At 43.1% G+C, this 16,954-nt stretch overlaps 1 protein-coding gene across 2 annotated transcripts in view; it reads left to right on the top strand.

Moving 5' to 3' along the window:
• KIF24 (kinesin family member 24) overlaps positions 1-16,557 on the top strand; it is a 33,278-nt gene extending 16,721 nt beyond the window's left edge. For both annotated transcript variants that reach the window (XM_064438905.1, XM_064438906.1), the window contains exons 7-13: positions 1,298-1,419; positions 3,063-3,168; positions 5,910-5,981; positions 6,750-6,859; positions 7,746-10,187; positions 11,106-11,199; positions 13,448-16,557. In XM_064438905.1, coding sequence (XP_064294975.1) covers positions 1,298-1,419; positions 3,063-3,168; positions 5,910-5,981; positions 6,750-6,859; positions 7,746-10,187; positions 11,106-11,199; positions 13,448-13,588 — 3,087 coding nt within the window. In that variant the 3' untranslated portion in view covers positions 13,589-16,557. The remainder of the gene's footprint in view (positions 1-1,297; positions 1,420-3,062; positions 3,169-5,909; positions 5,982-6,749; positions 6,860-7,745; positions 10,188-11,105; positions 11,200-13,447) is intronic.
• Positions 16,558-16,954: the final 397 nt, after the last annotated feature.

Genomic DNA, 16,954 nt, shown 5'->3' with positions numbered 1-16,954 from the left:
GCGGCATGCAAGCTGTTTAAATCCGCTTTCTGTTTAGCCTGACTTTAATTCCTTTCTTGGAAAGGAATTGTAAATTACAAGTGCCTGATAGTGTAATTGACTCATTAAAATTGGCATGGTGTTGCCCACTTATAGTCCATTTAATTTTATTCTTCATCTTCCCTTTAACTCCAAGCTTCAGTATGTTCTGGTGGTGCTTCTGCAAATTAAAGTGTAAATTTGCTATATGGTTGATTAACACATTCCTTTGTATTATCACATTCCATACACAGAAGAGCTATTAAATTACTTTATTCTCACATGTATCTCTGAAAAAAAAAATGTATACTGTCCACAGGCCCTTTTCAACATAGAAATGTCACTGGCTTGACTTAGAGCTTCTGAATAATCTGCAATAGATATATGGGAAGAGCCTTGAATGCATCACTAGTTATTCACTATTCATGGATGTTGGCTTTGGTTCAGAAATTATCTGCATTTAGCACTAATATAATGCTTGGGAGCTGCAGCAGTTGGTTACGTTGCTGGTGGAGAACTGGCCACTTAAAGGCATGAATAATGCACATCTGTCAACTGAGAATGTATTGATTTTTCTAGATAATATTTTAATTTGTTCTTATGACCAGAAACAAATTTAAGGACTGTTCTATGAATGTCCTGCTGCAGTTGCTGCTAGACTTTCTGCGATAGTCCTTAAAGTTTGCAAAAGAGAATTATCCAGATTTATATCTTGAAGGAGCCTTCTGCCTCGCCTCTCTTCCTGTTTTCTTATTTTATTGTTGTATTGAGTAGACTTGATCTTTTAACTTTGTGCCTTGCTCCGGCGTAATTTCTTTTAGTTACGCAAACAGAGAAAGGTTTTGGCACTCTGTATTTTGTGTGTAACTTTCTGGATAACAGTACCCACCTATTACATGAGAAAGTGAAATTTTAAAATAATACAACGAACAGTGTCTCAGGTTATGTCTGCAGTCTTACTTTCTTTCATTTCTGCCATACTTTTGTTTTTAATTTTATAGTTTGGGTATTTTGCAAATCCAAGTGATTGTGTGATACAACAACTTCCCTGCAATATCCTCTGTAAGCTCCACAGTGTCCCTGCAAGCAAGTCCATATAAAAAGTTCTGAAAGAAACATTGGAAGGGATCCAGTCTAAATTAACATTTGCCTTGCACCAAATTTTAAGGCTGTAATAAACCATTCCTCCTAATGTTATCTCATCTGAGGAGGATGAGATCTCTTTCTGAGAGATTGGTTGTTTACAATTTGATTGGCTTTTGTCCCCCTTATTTTGCAGGTGATTTTGAAGGGGGGGAAGGAACGCAGCACAGGAGCTACTGGAGTCAACTCAGATTCCTCTCGATCTCATGCTATCATCCAAATCCAAATTAAAGACACAGCCAACAGGACATTTGGAAGGTAAGACTAGGGGTGGGAATGCTTGGGGCTTCAGGACGAGTAAGTTAAGCCTGGGACATCCGAGAGGCAAACGAAGAGGCGGTGTTGAGTTAGTGGGCAGCTGTGAGTTAAATCAGAAGATAGGGTTCAAAGGGACTTTGAGAAGTTTCACAGTCCTTTCTCTGTTCCCAGGGAGAGTGCTTAAGCCATATCTGTGAAAGCTTTGTCAAACTTGTTTGTAAAAATTTTCAGTGAAGGATTTTGACAATCAAATTCATCCCTTCCTCTTCAGTGTTAGAAAGCTTTCACTGTCTGGCATTAATCTGGCTAAAGGCAGATGTCTGTAATGGGCATATTCACATGTGAGCTCATCAACTTTGAAGTCAGTAGAAAGAAATAGTAATTTCTGGGATCCAATTCTTGCCATTCTGCAGAGGCACCTAAATCAGGTCAGATGGATTTGCCCCTCAAAGCAACTCTGTCCTGTAATTGACTACAAAAGGAGCCTGGGATGACTAGCTCAGGTGGAGATGATTCTTAGAGATGCTTGCCTTTGGTCAGAGGTATCCTAATACCTCACCTAAACCTCCCTGATAATTTGAGAGTGTGACTCTGATGCTATCTGCAGCAGACAAAAAGAGCAGCTTACTTCTTCTTGTAGCAGCCATTTTATGTCTTTGAAGACTGTAGTTGTGCCTTTTCTCAGTCATCTTTTCTCCAGATTAAACAGCTGCAAGAAACTGGTCTGAGGAAAGAGGTCTAGGTATCTGTGTTAACTGCTGAGTGTCAAAAAAACTTGCTGACACACCCTTCCAGCAACTACCATGCAGGATCTTATTTTAAATAGATCCCAGGATCTTATTTTAAATAAAGGGCAAAATGGAAGAGCCACAAATAGTGGAGAGAGGAAAAGGCAGAACAGGCAGACTTAGAAATAGAAGTAAGTGTATGTGGTTATGTAGGTGTGGCATTTGTGCCACAGTCCACTAACAAAAAAGTTAGTGAAAGCAAGGTGGAGCTGGAGTGGGGAAAGGATCCTAAGGTATGCCTGTAAGAGAAGTCAGGGCTGTTCCAGGAAAAGAAGAGCAAAGACAAGGATACAGTGCAACAGTCAGTACAGCAACTGGCACCCAGAGCTAGGGAACTTGAGAGGGAGTAATGGAGTTTTGTGGAAGGGATGGAAAAGGAACACTGGAAACTCAGTGTATTACTGACTACACTGGAAATTTCTGGTCACGTTGCCCTGAATTCTCATTTGACAGGGCAGTTGTCTGTTTTACCTGGAAGGAGAATCAAGAAACTTATGATTTCTTTAACTGTGTTCTTATGAAGCTACAAGCACAGGGATTATCTGGAGAGATGAATGTGTTGCACTTTAAACAGCTTATCCATTAAACTGTGGAGCATTCTTATCACATGCAATTATATGTTATATTATGATTGCATTCGTGTCAGGACGCCCTGACCTTGTTCCTGCTGCTGTGCTTATTTTGGTGCCTCAGATATTTCCAGTGGGTATTTCTTTTTGTTGAAAAGTAGTTATTTCTAATCATTCTTCTGATGTCATGTGTTGCAGTCCTCTGGTTTAAAAAAGAAAAAAGAAAAAGGAAAAAAAAGGAAAAAAAAAAGCCCCTAAGATAAATGCAACTTTGTTTTTTTTCTAGGATATCATTCATTGACTTGGCTGGCAGTGAAAGGGCGGCTGATGCCAGAGACTCAGATCGACAAACAAAAATGGAAGGAGCAGAAATAAACCAAAGTCTTTTAGCAGTAAGCTACTAGCTTGTCTGGGGAAGCTTTTGTATTTAATTAATTGGCATGTATTTAAGGATAAAAGTGAACCACTGAATAATACATGTGTGCATTCCACAGAGGGGGAAAAAATAACTGAAGTTCTAAGTGTGTCCAGTTTAATTTACCTCTTGCCTGAAAGACAATTTAAAAGGGAAAAGATTTTGTGATGAAAATAAGACTTTTTAATCCATTCTTACAGCCAACCAGGTAAACACAGCATGGAGAATATTAGATGTAGTATAATAAGTGTCCCATATTTTATATAGAAAGTTTTGTCCCTTTAACTTCCATAGAATATTGGGATTACCATACTTGTTTCATAAAAGCACATCTGTTCCTGCTGCTTACTTTCACCACTTGAACTCAGACTTCTCTTTCAAATCAGAAGTAAAGGACTTAAATACTCAAGAGCATGGAAACTAGCAGTTTGTGTGTGGGGAGAAAGGAACAGGAAGAAATGCAAAACTTAATGCAAACTTTTATAAATGTACATATTTATGTAAAGAGGGACAAGGAGCAGAGAAATGCCATCTAAGATAAAGCAGAAGTGCTTCTAAGTATAAATTGTGCAGAAGACTGCATCTCCTTTAATTCAAGTGAGCAGAGCTCAGTAATAACTGAGGGCTTCTCTAAGTGAGACTGAAGGTGATATGCAATCAGTGGGAATGAGTCAACAGTGCAGAAGTTAGCGTTCACAACTGTACCTCTGTCTGCTGCAAACAGGGGGTGCCTTGCTCTGTTTTGAGAATATAGAAGCTTCTTTTTCACAGAGGATTTCCTGCTGTGAATATTAGCATTCACACTGGGAGATAGCATGTAAAGTGCATGTGTTTCTGTACTTCATGCTTTCGTGAGTACTTGCTGGTGAATAACTGAGTGGCAGGGGAGCCAGGACCTGAATAAAAAGGATTCCTGAGAAGTGAGGCTTCATGTAAGCTCATGAAACTCTTCTTTTAAAAGGAACTTTAAAATCAGAGTGTGTGCATTTATGATATTATGTGAAGCTGAGTAAATACCTAGGCAGTCTACAAGTAGCAACTGAATTAAGTATAAAGTCATCTTTGGTTCAGTCTACATGACCTGCAGCCTGTAAAACCTAGCTCTGACCTTGACAATCATAACACTCTCTTCAGGCCTTAAAATGCATAAAGTTTGAAGTTTTCTGCTGGTTTGAGTATTCATGTTGATTTCAAGTAGAAGATACTCAGATACTGCAATTATGAGAAGCAGAATAAAAGAATTAGAAAAGTTTGATCTCTTACGTGTTAGAGGTGTGATTTTTTTTTTTAATAAAAGGCAGTAAAAGTGAGATGTGTGTCATTTAAGTGGGTGTATGTAGAAAGTAGAAAGGCTTTAAACGTAGAACGGCTGCTTCATGCTAGTGTTGCCATGACAATACTGTAATCTACTTATTTTTCCTTCGATATTTGCTCTAAATGACTTCCCTCATGGCTATGTAGTCCATTTCTGCCAATTTTAGAGTATCCAGATTTGATGTGGAGTGTGATGCTGTTGTGCTTGTTCCACTGGAAACATGGCAAAAAAGTACACATCTTTGCATTTGATCATGACATCTTTTTCCAAGGCTGATAATAAATCAAGGGATGATTCTTCAAGACTGCAGGCTACCTCCATTGATGGTTATTAACAACAAGATCTGATGTGTTCTGTGAAAGGCATGGGTGTAGCTAGCTGCTCATGTTCTGTTAGTTTTACTGGGAATTCTGTAGGAGTATCTCCACTCCTGGGGTGGTCAGTTACTTCATTCTCATGGTTTTGTGTATAGTTCTTAGGCCATTAAAGGTCACAGTGACATGCTTGTTTAGACAGATAGGCTGTATCTATACCTCCTTCTGAGCATGGGCTTGAGCCTGGGCTTGAACCCAGCTCCACTCAGACCTAATTGTTCGGAGCTGGTCCGTGCACTCGCCTTTGGTTGGGTTTGGCACATTGCACTGCTGTGAAGAGGAAATGGCTTCAGATCAGCTGCCTCCTAACAGAGTCCAGCGTACCTGTGCATAGAGGGGACCTCTGGGCTGCAGGTTATAGTCAGTACAGGGAGGAATATGCACTTATTAGCTTGTGCTGTCTCTGACTAATGTATGAAAGTATTGCCAGAGTGGCGTTAAGGAATTTGCAGTGCTGTTGTCCAAAGTGTTGGGTTTGGTTTTTTTTTTTTGGAAGGGAAAGAGCTTATTTTAGAAGAAATTAATTTATAAGAGCTGGAGCTCAAAAAGCTCTGTTCTTAGCGTGTTACAGGATGTGGATCTGGGGTACACCTGCCCTGCAAGCTGCAGCATAGTCTGTTGTACACCAAATCTGACTTCAAACTTGTTAGCTATGGTGCAGGCAGCGGCAGGTCCACAGGAGCATGGAGCTGTGTGTGTGGCTAAACACGTGTGTATTTACCCAGCTTCTTGGGTTTTGCATAGCCCACAGAGCTGTCAGGCAGGCTTGCTGTGCTCTGTGCTGCAGCTTTGCTCTCTTTGACTGCAGCTAAACCGCTGCTGATGCCTGAACTAGCTGAAGCTGGCCATTGGTGGCTGCAGAAGGAGCACACTCCCCTTGCACATCACATAGTAGGATTCAAAGGCGCATGAGGGAAATAGTAAATTCATAGGTTTGGTTTGATGCAGTTCAGTTCCTTGCCAGTACATGATTGATATGTTTTTTCTGCTCCATTTTTTTTGTTTTGTTTGTTTGTTTTCTTTTGGTAGCTAAAGGAATGCATTCGGGCATTGGATCAGGAACACGCACATACTCCTTTCCGGCAAAGCAAATTAACTCAGGTAAAATGAGCAGAAAAGCAACTGTAGAGATTTTCCTGATGAGGACAAAAAAAAAAAAAGGCAGGGGGATGATTTAATAACTGCTATTAAGCTATCAAAGAAAAGAGAAATGCATAACTCTTCCAAACATTAATTTTAAAGATAATCACAGAATTAGGGCCAGGTGCCAGTTCCCCCAGTCAGTACTGGGGACTGGCATAGTAAAAAACCAAAGAAACCAATTGCTAAGCCCCAAACACTAACTTCCAGTCTCATTCAGTTACCATCCATCTCCACACATTTTGCAACAAATCTTGCATTTTCTGTGCAGTAACCGTCATAGAAGATTTCATCAAATTTTCTTCACTCCAATTGTAACAGGCTTTTTCCCTCAAAACGTATAGGCACCTTTGTGGCATCTGGTGCAAAGGCTTGTTCCAAGCCACAGTTAACACTCGTGTTCGTGTGACTCGTGACATGTATACATGTACATATATATGTAACATATTCAGTTTAAACTGTAAACAAGGAATTGCAAGACAAATTGAGACAAGAGAACTATATTTAAAAAAAAAGATACAGTAACTGTGTATCACCTGACTCATGTTAAACTGCCTCTGTACGCATTGCTAATTTACAGCAAATGCAAGGTAACTTAGCCTAACTTTTCGTAAGTCATGAGCTAATTAAATCACTTTCCCTCTTATTTTGTGTAAAAAAAGAGCTAGAACATATTTAAAAATAAATACATGAACTGCTAAGAATCTTATTTTTCCCTTCCAACCCCAGGTGCTAAAGGATTCTTTCATTGGCAATTCCAAGACATGTATGATAGCCAATGTATCACCTAGTCACACTGCTACAGAGCATACCCTGAACACTTTACGATATGCTGACAGGTAGGTAATGAAGCTCAATCTTGCCAAGGTGAAAAACACAAAGAAAAAGTTTGTGATTACATTTTATTTTGGTTGCATTGGAAATGTTGATTTCACAATGCAAATAAAATCCTTACCTGTTCCAACTCTTATATTTAAATTCTCTGGGTCTTGTAAATCCTTTCTGATGACAGCTTTTAGTGATTAAAATATCACTATACTCCCTGTAACTGCAGAATTACTAACCTCAGCAATCAAAAGTTTTGTTTTAGTTTTGTATTGTAGTTCTGCCTAGAATGTGTGTAAGTCCTTCACTCTCCCTCCTTCACAGGAGGAGGTAAATTACAGGCTCTGCTATGCTGGGCTTAAGAGGATGAGAGATGCTAAAGGGGAGGAGGAATAAAGAAAGCAGTTGAGGGAATAGGGTGATACCAGGTATGCAGCTCCTCACAGTTGCAGTGATGAGTCTGATCAAGGAGAACTGTAGCCCTGTACACATATCACCTGAGATAATTAGCACCACTCCAACTACTCTAAAAGCCCTAGTCTGTGTCTTGTGGGACTCTGTGATGTGCTGTGGAGGGTACTAGTTTGTCTGCAGCTGGTGCTGTGCCATGCTGCATTTTACAGTGTGGAAATGCAACCCCTATCCACTGAAACAGAAGCCAGCTTCACTCATTTGACACGTTATGCACTGCTCAATGAAGCACTTCAAAACACCGCTGTAGACCCTTCCAGAAGTTCAGGCATTTTGGCAGAAGGGTTTTTGTTGCCTGCATGGATCACTGACAAAACACAAATCATGACATTGAATTCAGTGTTTAGCCTTAATATGTGAAAGCATTAGTTTGTTCTTTAGACATTTATCTGAAAGCATGACAACTTCTAAAGCCAGCCTCATTTACAGGGTCAAAGAGCTGAAGAAAGGGATCAAATGTCCCACCCCTGTCACAAACAGGCGTCGGACAGCTGGAAATGTATCTCCAAAACGTGTCCAAAACTCTCTCCCTTTGCCGCCTGGGGAAAAGAGCTCTCCAAAGAAAGTGAAGCTAGGCCTCCAGCATCCCTCAAACCCTACAAAAACTAAGGCATGTCCTGCAGCACTCCAGCCACCCAGTGTCCCTTTTACCTCTGCCTCCAGGGGAATCAACAAAGGACATGCCTACAAAGGAAGTCCCAGCTCACTGTGGTTCCACCATGCTACCCCAGTTAAGGGGGTCCTACGGATAGCGCACCCTCTGAAGAAGAAAACTGGTGATCTGTCTCCCCATTCTGAAAAGAACCCTGCTGCAAAGGATTTCATCATCAAAAGTGCTGCCACAACAGAAACAAAAGAGAGTGGTCAGAGAGACAGGTATATGCAAGACAGACCACCTGTCCAGTGCCTGAAAGTCCAGACAGTGCAGCCTGTTCAGAAACAGCTTGTTTCTAGGGATGATTTTTCCTTTGGAGATGGAAATCTGCCTTCCGATGGCACACAAGAATGGGGAAACACCTTTGCTAAACAATGTGTTGAAACCTGGACAAATCTGCCTCCATTTCAGAAGGAAAGGGAAGAGCATTTACGTCTTTATCACCAGCAGTTCCAGCAGCCGCCTATTCTACAGCAAAAATTGAACTATCAACCGCTTGAGAGGTTTTTAACACAATACAAGCCCCAGGAGATTCAAGTGAAGCAGGAGCTGAGCCTTACTCCCACAGAAGTACAGAGCAAAGAGGGGATGCAACTGGACGATCTGGATGACAGTGATTTCAGTGAAGATTCTTTCTCACCTGTCTGTAGTCAAAAGAGTGTGAAAAGAAGAAACAACAACAAATGCAGTCAACATTCATTTTTCCTTCATCAAAGAGAACAAGGAACTGAAGAAGAGCAAAAAGGGCAAAAGCGACAGGACTTATTTTTTAAATATGCAATACCCATGCAAGAACATGAACTAGATGACAGCTGGGATTGTAGTGAGGGCAGCCCAAAGACAGAGGAATCCATTAAAAATGCAGGGTGCAGCAAAGCTCCATCAGACTGGAGCTATGACTTAACTATTGACTCCTCTCCAAACAATACTGCAGAAAAACCTTACTGCCTGCAGGAAGATACTGCTAGTAACTGGAAGAATGGCAATGATTTCCTAGCTGATCACAAACAGTACAAATCCAAACATGTGTGTCTTGTTTACTCCGGTGAAGCCACTTTAACTCCAGAAAAGGATGCTTCAAACCCGTATATTTCTCCTGTGTTGAAATCGGGAACTCCAGAGTGCAAAGAGATTGACCTCCAGCATAAAGAGAAGGAAGAATCCACTTTGGATAGACAGGCTGCCCTTGCAGGAGTTGTAAAATTGAAAGCTCGAAAAAATGGAGTTAATCATTGTGGATCTTCCAGCTGTTCCTCAGAATTCACTTCTGAGCTAGTGGCCTCTCGCACGGTATCCCTTCTTGACTATGAGGAAACAACTGATATAGAGAAAGTGTCCTCTAACCAAGAGAAGTCCCCCCGTGTGAAGCAGATGTCGGACAGGAACATACATGGCTGCCAGAACAGATTTGAGGAAGAGGGCTGGCGGTGTACGAGAAGCAGAGCTCTGACGGACAGCATGCTGGAACTGGGGGAGCAAATGCGTCGTGGTGGAAGACATTATGCCCTGCTGTGTTCCCCACAAACAGGGGACAAGTGGCTTTCACCCACCTGCTGTGATGTGAAGCCCTGCTGCTGCTTTCTGGGCTCAGCTTCATCGAAGCAAGGAGTCATTCACAGTCTATTTGCTGGACGTGACCTGACAGAAACATCCACAGCTGAATCCATGGGCTCCAGAGAAAAGGGGGAGGGTGGCTTGTTTCTCAGTAACTCAACACACAAAGAATACTCAGGTGGCAGACAGTGTGACGCTGATGTTGAAGATAATACTGGAAATTCAGGAAAATCTAACTCAAATCAAGGACCCAGTGTGGAGCCCATGGCTCAGGAAATAAATGCTGATACACCTGAAAAGAGCTATTTTTCAGGTGCACCATGCTTTCTCAGTGTGGGAAATAGGGATTATGCAGTCCAGTCCCCCTCTCAAGAAAGCAACCTGCTGTTGCAGCCCCAGGCAGGACTGAGGAATGAGGATTTCAGTCATTCTGAAGACCCAGCCAAGTCAATGTTCAGCAATGAGAAAATAGAGTTGCTAAAAAACAAGTTAATACTGAGTATTTGTACGCAAGAGACTTTTGCCGTGGATTCCGGATCTGCAACCGAAGATAATAAGCTGTTAGCAAAGGCAAAGAGCCCCTCAGGCATGTCCAACAGCAGGTCTCCAAGTGCTACATCAGAGACGGGAAAATGGCAGAGGGAGGGCCTAGAAAAGGCACAGTAAGTTTTGCTCATCACTGAAGTTTGTCGTGAAGCTTAGAAATTCTAGACATGACACATTTGCCGTTATTTGCAAATCATACTTGAATGTACTTCAAAAACTGATGGGAAATCAATCTGTGGATTAATTATTTAATAAGATTAATGATAGTTTATAGTCATTATCTTATAAATATATGATTGCCTGTTATTTAATGATATTTTAAAATCTCACAGGAAGCCAATTATTCTATTAGGGCTTCTTAGCATAACACTAGAGGAGTGAATATTATAATACAAACTGCACTTCTCAGTAACTAGTTGGCTTCCTATAAGCTTTAAAGTACCTAAAATGTATCAAAACCTCCCATCAAGAATCAGGTGGTAGCTGTTCTATCCCTACAGAAAGAAAAATAGCTAGAGTGGCAGTCGCTGAAAATGTAGACGTGAAGCTTCAAAGTACTATGAGCTGCCACTGTCAGCTCTCACAGACTGGACCCCATTTACATGACTGAAAATATGTTGTTGGTTCGAGAACCTTGCTCAGAGGAACAAACAGCACCACTGCCTTCCTGCTCTGCCAGTTTTTCACCAAAATCACTTACAACCTCATGGTTGTAAGGCACCTCACCAATTAATAGACAACTTTTTTGCTCCTAGATTTCCCTATGGTAAAAAGCAGTGTGTGCCCCTGTGCTGCCTGTGCTAGCGAGAGGCTGTGGCCGCTCCTCTCTCCCTCTGAGCAATCCTCAGTCATCATGGTCACCTTTAACCCCAAACCAGTGCAGTCCAGTGCACTTCAAGGAGCACTGCTGTGCACTTCCTGAACGCCAAGGGCCACAGGACAGCAAGGCTTCCTCTGGGTTACTCCTCCTTCTTAAAGGTTTATTGGGGCCAACATCAGGCTGTGTAACCAGTGGTATATTTTATTTTAATCAGACAGGCTATAATTCGGGCCCATCAGCAGCAGATGGATGAAATGGCATCTTTATGTTTCAAGGAAGAGTGCTTGATAAATCAGATGTCAGCAATGGTAAGTGCTTCAGATGATGATTTCTATGCCCGTTGAACCTGTGTAAATTAATCTTAGAGATTATTAACTTGAATTAGTGATGTGACATTCCTCGTCAGCTCTTCCTCTCATTCTCTGATGCCTCCCTGAATCCAAAGGAGAGGCCGCTCATTTTCAGTACTTGTGTCTTTGCCTGTCTCCACACTGCCAGGTGCTTGGGGGACAAGGAGACTGACAGGCCAACTCTGAACCACTTGCCTCTGATAAAACAGCTTTCTCTTATCTAGCGTCAGGCATACCAGACTGTTGCAAACAGGGCGTCTTTCCATGTGATGTTTTATCCCTTACAGGCTGGAGCCAAGTAAGTCAATACCACAGGAAACAGCACACCCCTAAAGCATGACACTGGGATGTCTCAGTTGGTGGCGTGGTGCCACATCACCGCTTCCTTTTGGGCGTCCCTTGCCTGTCACACTGCCGATGTGCCAACCCCTAGCCTCACTCACCCCAGCGCTCTAACCACTGTGACTTGTGTCCTCACAGGCTCTTGACTTGTCACTCAAGTGCTTCTTGGCTTATACTTGTCTCGGATGACAGTAGTGTAGGCTAGACCTAAAGACTGGCACCTGCTTGGCCCCACTGCTAGTGAGGCAATCCCAGTCCTGTTTCTCCTGCATCCAGATAAATGTACATCACAGCTCTGTGAGAAGTCTCATCTCTTACCCAGACTATTAACATTTCCTAGTGAGAATCTCCTTCCCAGTTCCCTCATCTTATCAATAAAGCCAAGCTCCATAATGGCATTACATTATCAAACCATTTTAATTCCTATCACAGCTCAGATCTGAAGTACAGCTACAGGGAGTTGCCTCAGGGATTTCAGAATGGAGCCACCAAGTGGCTTATTTGCTGTAATTTCCAGCTGGATGTGATGTGTTACCAGATAACATATAGAAGTTCAAAGCAGCACTAAAGCCATGAACTCTATTAGTTTTGTGGCAGGGAATGCAGTGATACAATGCAATCTTTTTTTTTTTTTTTTAAAAGTCTCTTGACATTGTTCTTCCTAAGTCTGTTGGTCATTAGACACCAGGCCTCTGCCCCAATTTGTTTGTCCCTGGCAGCAAGCAATCACCTGGCTAGCAGAATTATGACAAGCTTGCCAGGCCTCACAGCAGTGTGTGAATAACTTCTACCCTGTAGTATTATTTCACAGCATGACCATTCTTTGGGCAAAGAAGTCAGCTTGCACTTCCCATATCAGTTTCTCTTCTACTTTCAGATGGTTGTAACTTCTCCAGCCATGAAAATTTGGCTGCAGGAGAGACTGCTGCCAAGAGTGGCCATGTACTGAACCAAGCAGTATTTAAAGGGCTTAAGAAAAATACGCTGCAGCAGCTAGTCTGGTCTTCATTACAGTCCTGATGTCCCTGCAAGAGAAAGATACAGTGCAGGAGATAGCTGAAGTCTTGCCAAATAAGCTTTTGAATGATTGATTTTCATGTGGTGGCAGTTGAAGTGCCTAGCCCCAAGGATGCTGACACCTCCCAGCGTCTTAGACACTGACCTGAGAACAGAGGCACAAAAGTCTGCTCTCGGCTGGAGACCAGAGCAAGTCTGACTGCTCCCTTATTAATACAAGTCCTGCTTAAAAATAACTGCCTTCATTTCAGTTTTAATCACCGTTTCATATCACTTTTTATCCATGAGGCAGGTTGCTATGGAAGGTAGAGCTCCCCCCGGCCAAGGCTATGTACGCTGCTAGTATTTCTCATGTCAGATCTAGCAGAGGAGTAGCCATTCAGAAGTTGGACTGGCCCTGTAGCCTGGTGTGAAGTAATCCTTGCTGTCTCCCACAAATGGGCCACGATACTTGATCAATGAGTGACCAGTTATTTTCATGCTCGCTAGAGCCAACACGAGCGCTGTCAGGAACAGAGTTCAGCAGACTGTAAAACTCAGTTGACCTTTGAAAAGCTAACTGGTGTAGAAGGGTGATAGCAGGTGCTTTATGCATTTTTATTTTTAAACCATTGTATTAGCTGTAATTTTACCAACAGATAAAAGTACCAGTGTAAGTTCATCTTGGTATTTAGAAGCATTGACCTGTGAGTGTCAGGACTTTAATAAGGAGACACTGATTTAATCTACTACACTGCAGAATGGAACACATGCATTTATGTACTGCTGTAGTGCATAAAATATGCTGATTTTCTTCAACCTGCTGCTAATGTTGTTCCCTAAACTTGCCTTTTGCCTTTCTCACCAGGATTTTCAGAATTTTGTGACCAAGCTGGATGAAGTCTTGGCACTGAAGTCAAAGTGTATTCAAACAATGCGAGCCCAGCTTCAGCTCTGTTTAGCCTCTCCTGGCACTGACATGTCCATGCAAACAGCTCCACCAGTTTAGACCTTTGCTTGCGCGTGCACAAGAACAGCTATGGAAACAGCCAGCCAGTGTTTTGCCACACTTGGTGCTGCAGAGTGTGTGTGGGGGTAGGGGATAGCTTTTGGTTTGATGTTTATGATTAGTGCGTATTTTAGATAAGGATGGAGAGAATTCCGAGTAAATGAGAGATGACTACTTGGCACCACAAGGTTTTGTGTTTCCTTAATACCAGGAAGCCACATTCCTAAGAATAACAATTCAGCAGCCTTTAACTATCTGACCAAGCAACAGTATTCACAGCAGCGTCTCACATGTTAAAGGCACTTCTGTGCTGCCAAGAAAATGAGGGGGGAAAGAAAAAACACACTGAAGCCAGACACAGGTCTGAACAGAAATGCTCAAAAGCGATCCAGAAAAGTGTTTGCAAACAGAAGCCAGGAAAGAGAGAGGAGCTGCTCTTTGTTAAGTACACTAACGTAACTAGACCATAAGTAAATAGAAGTCAAGGCAGGGCAAGAAGTGCTGTCACTTTCAGAAGAACAAAGGCTATTGCTGCATTTGTTCTTTGCTTGGGATGAACCCTCCAGGCCTCCTGAAAGAGGTGGCTCAAGTCATGGGCAACAGGTGGTTTGGCAGGAGCTTTGTACCAAAGGGACACCTAGTGTGCTAATAAGCATGTGGGTTTCATACTGCTGCCAACAGCGAGAGGCCAACAGCTTACCTGCTACAAACCATGTCTGATCCCTGCTCTGTGGCACAGCTGCAGAGCACTTTTCGGCCAGGACGACAGAATTGATTTTTCATATCAAAAGAGGCTCTGGTCAGAGGCAGTGGCATTGCAGCAGCTGCTAACAGTGCTGTTATATGAACCTGGTATTTGAATCAAGAACTACAGTGTGCTCAGCTGGAGCCCTGCAAAAGCTCTGGTGCTGCATGCACACCTGGGCCACAGAAAAGGTCCACTTGCTGCAGCCACAAGTAAGTGACCTTGAAACATGCTCAGCTGACAACATGCTGCACGAGTTCTCCCACTCCAAAATTAGGGCTGTTGCTGCACATTCAGCCATCTCAGCACCTCCTCAGTAACACCTGGAGTAGCTCAAAGCCTGCTCAGTAGCCAGAAATGCCAAGGGTAAGGAAACACTGCTGTCAGACCACCTGTGAATTTTACCACCTGCTTCTATGGCTATCCCAAGGGGCCCGGGTTTGGCCAAGCAGCAGTACAGTAATGGCAGTGACACTCAGTTATCTGGGTTGCGTATCTGGTGCAAATGCTCCCAGGAATGTCACAACAGCGTGGCCCTGGGGAACAGAATTGCAAGGGGCAGCCTCTGAACGGAAGTCCTACATCAGTGCCCTGATTGTTGGGGTTGTTTGCTTTTTCTTTTTTAGCACAGGTTCATCTCCATCTTGCAATCAAGACTGGATTACTCTGTGGAGGAGAGTCCCTCCAGGGTATGAGTTTATGGGTCTCAAGATGGTTCTTGTGGCCAGGTTACAGGCCAGTGGGAAGTCACGCCCAAAGCCAGGTCTCCCAGTCCCCTTTTCAGAAGCCTTCCTTGCCCAGAGAAATGAGGCTTCTAGGAGCAAGACTTGTAGCATCAGCAGTATTTTGGTATTTGTGCACAGCACAGAGCAGGGGTGCTTCACAGCCACTGCAGAGCTTTAAAGCAGTGAGACAGTCAGCATCTTGTTAAAACCATGGTGAGAAGAGCAGGCATTAAACCAAGCTCCCCTTTAAAACAACCAACTCTTAGAAAACCTCCCTCAACTTCCTGGGCCAAGGAGACCTTTCCTGGGCATATGGTGAGGAGAACACGTGACAGCTGGGTAGGCCTTGCACCTTCTGAAAGCATGAATGGATGTGAGCACATACTGTAGTTTTATGAGTGAGCACACAGAAAACAGGGCTGTTGGGGAGCTGCTGAGGAGTTCTGCAGCTTCATTTGGCATCGAGGAAAAGGTTGGGCTATGGGATATGTGCACAGGTCACAGGAAAACAAGATGCAGGGCTAGGGAGGAAAACTCTCCCTCCATGTAGTCTGACAGTTGGGGGATAAGTATTGGTTGATTGTATTTTCAATTTTTTTGAAGAGCAGCTCAACAAAGCATGTTCACAGGCATTTCCAGTCCGTTACCCAAGCTGGCCATTTCTAAAGCAGCGCACAAGGAAGAACCATTTGCACAACCCATGGTGCCGTATCCTAACCTTGGTACTTTCAGAGGTAGTTGCAACAAGACAGATGAGTGACCAAAAACTTCCACAAGCAGATGAGATGGGAGGTAAGTCAGCTACCAGGAACAAGCCACCTGAGTCCTCCCTGGTCTACCAGAAAGGCGGTGAGCCTGTCTGGCAGATCTGAGTCCTGCTGCAGGCTCCCAGAGAAGGAACTATTTGCTCCCTGGAGCAATGGCCAGGAACACAGAAACAAAACATCATCAATGGAAAAAGCAGTTTTCCAAGGTCTGATGATCCTTTTTTAGACTTTTTTTTTTTTTAAATAAAGCAGCCCTGGCTGTGAAAATCCACCCATCCTCAGCAATAACAGGACTAGAGAGATGCTTGAAGTGCTGCACACCCAGGAAATATCAAAACTGGGCTCCTAGTATGTAATGGAAACTGCCAAAAGCTGTTGTCAAAAATGGTAATGTTTTTCTCTCCACTCTTATTACCTAGATGCTGCTTTTTTTTCTTGTGTGGAAGTGTGCTAAATGAGCATGTTAAAAGTGTCATCCCCTTCCTGCTGTTTGATATTGCACTGACACCTGATAGGAACGGTTTTCATTTCAACCTGAGGAATGTGTGTGAAAGTATTTGCCATTACAGCAGTCCAACAGATTAAGAGAGCCTGGCCACATACAATCAAATAAGTACAGAACTCGAATGGGTTTATTTTTGTATTCAGGTGCAAAGACTGTTAATGCTCATGGCAGATGCTTAATATTTTATTTGAATAATTGACATTATTTAAAATAAAATTCAATTTATTACAGAACTCTGTTAAAATTTGTTCTTAAAGTAAATCTGATTAAAACGCCTGTTTGACTGCACAAGATTAACTGGGGCTGGGAATCAGCACCAGACCCTCTTCACAGCTGGGCTGTTGGCGCAGCTGGTGTTTCCAAAGCTGGCCACCAGCAGCTGACTGGAACAGCCTGCAGCAGCAGAACCACCCCTGCTGCACCAGGTTTTGCTGCACCACTGGCCATCTGCCCAGCACAGGGAGCTGCGCGGCCATGCCGTGCAGAAAAGCTGCTGATGCATGCCCTGGAGCCAGTGACCTGTGCTGCCCAGGGCGCTCCGGCAGAGCCAAGCCACTGCAGGAGACACAAGGCCGACCAAAGGAAGTCCCGGGGCACGCTGCAGCACCACCGCCTGACAGTGCA

This window comes from Phalacrocorax carbo, chromosome Z (genome assembly GCF_963921805.1).
Source record: "Phalacrocorax carbo chromosome Z, bPhaCar2.1, whole genome shotgun sequence".
NCBI lineage: Eukaryota > Metazoa > Chordata > Aves > Suliformes > Phalacrocoracidae > Phalacrocorax > Phalacrocorax carbo.
This window is presented reverse-complemented; position numbering and strand designations above follow the sequence as displayed.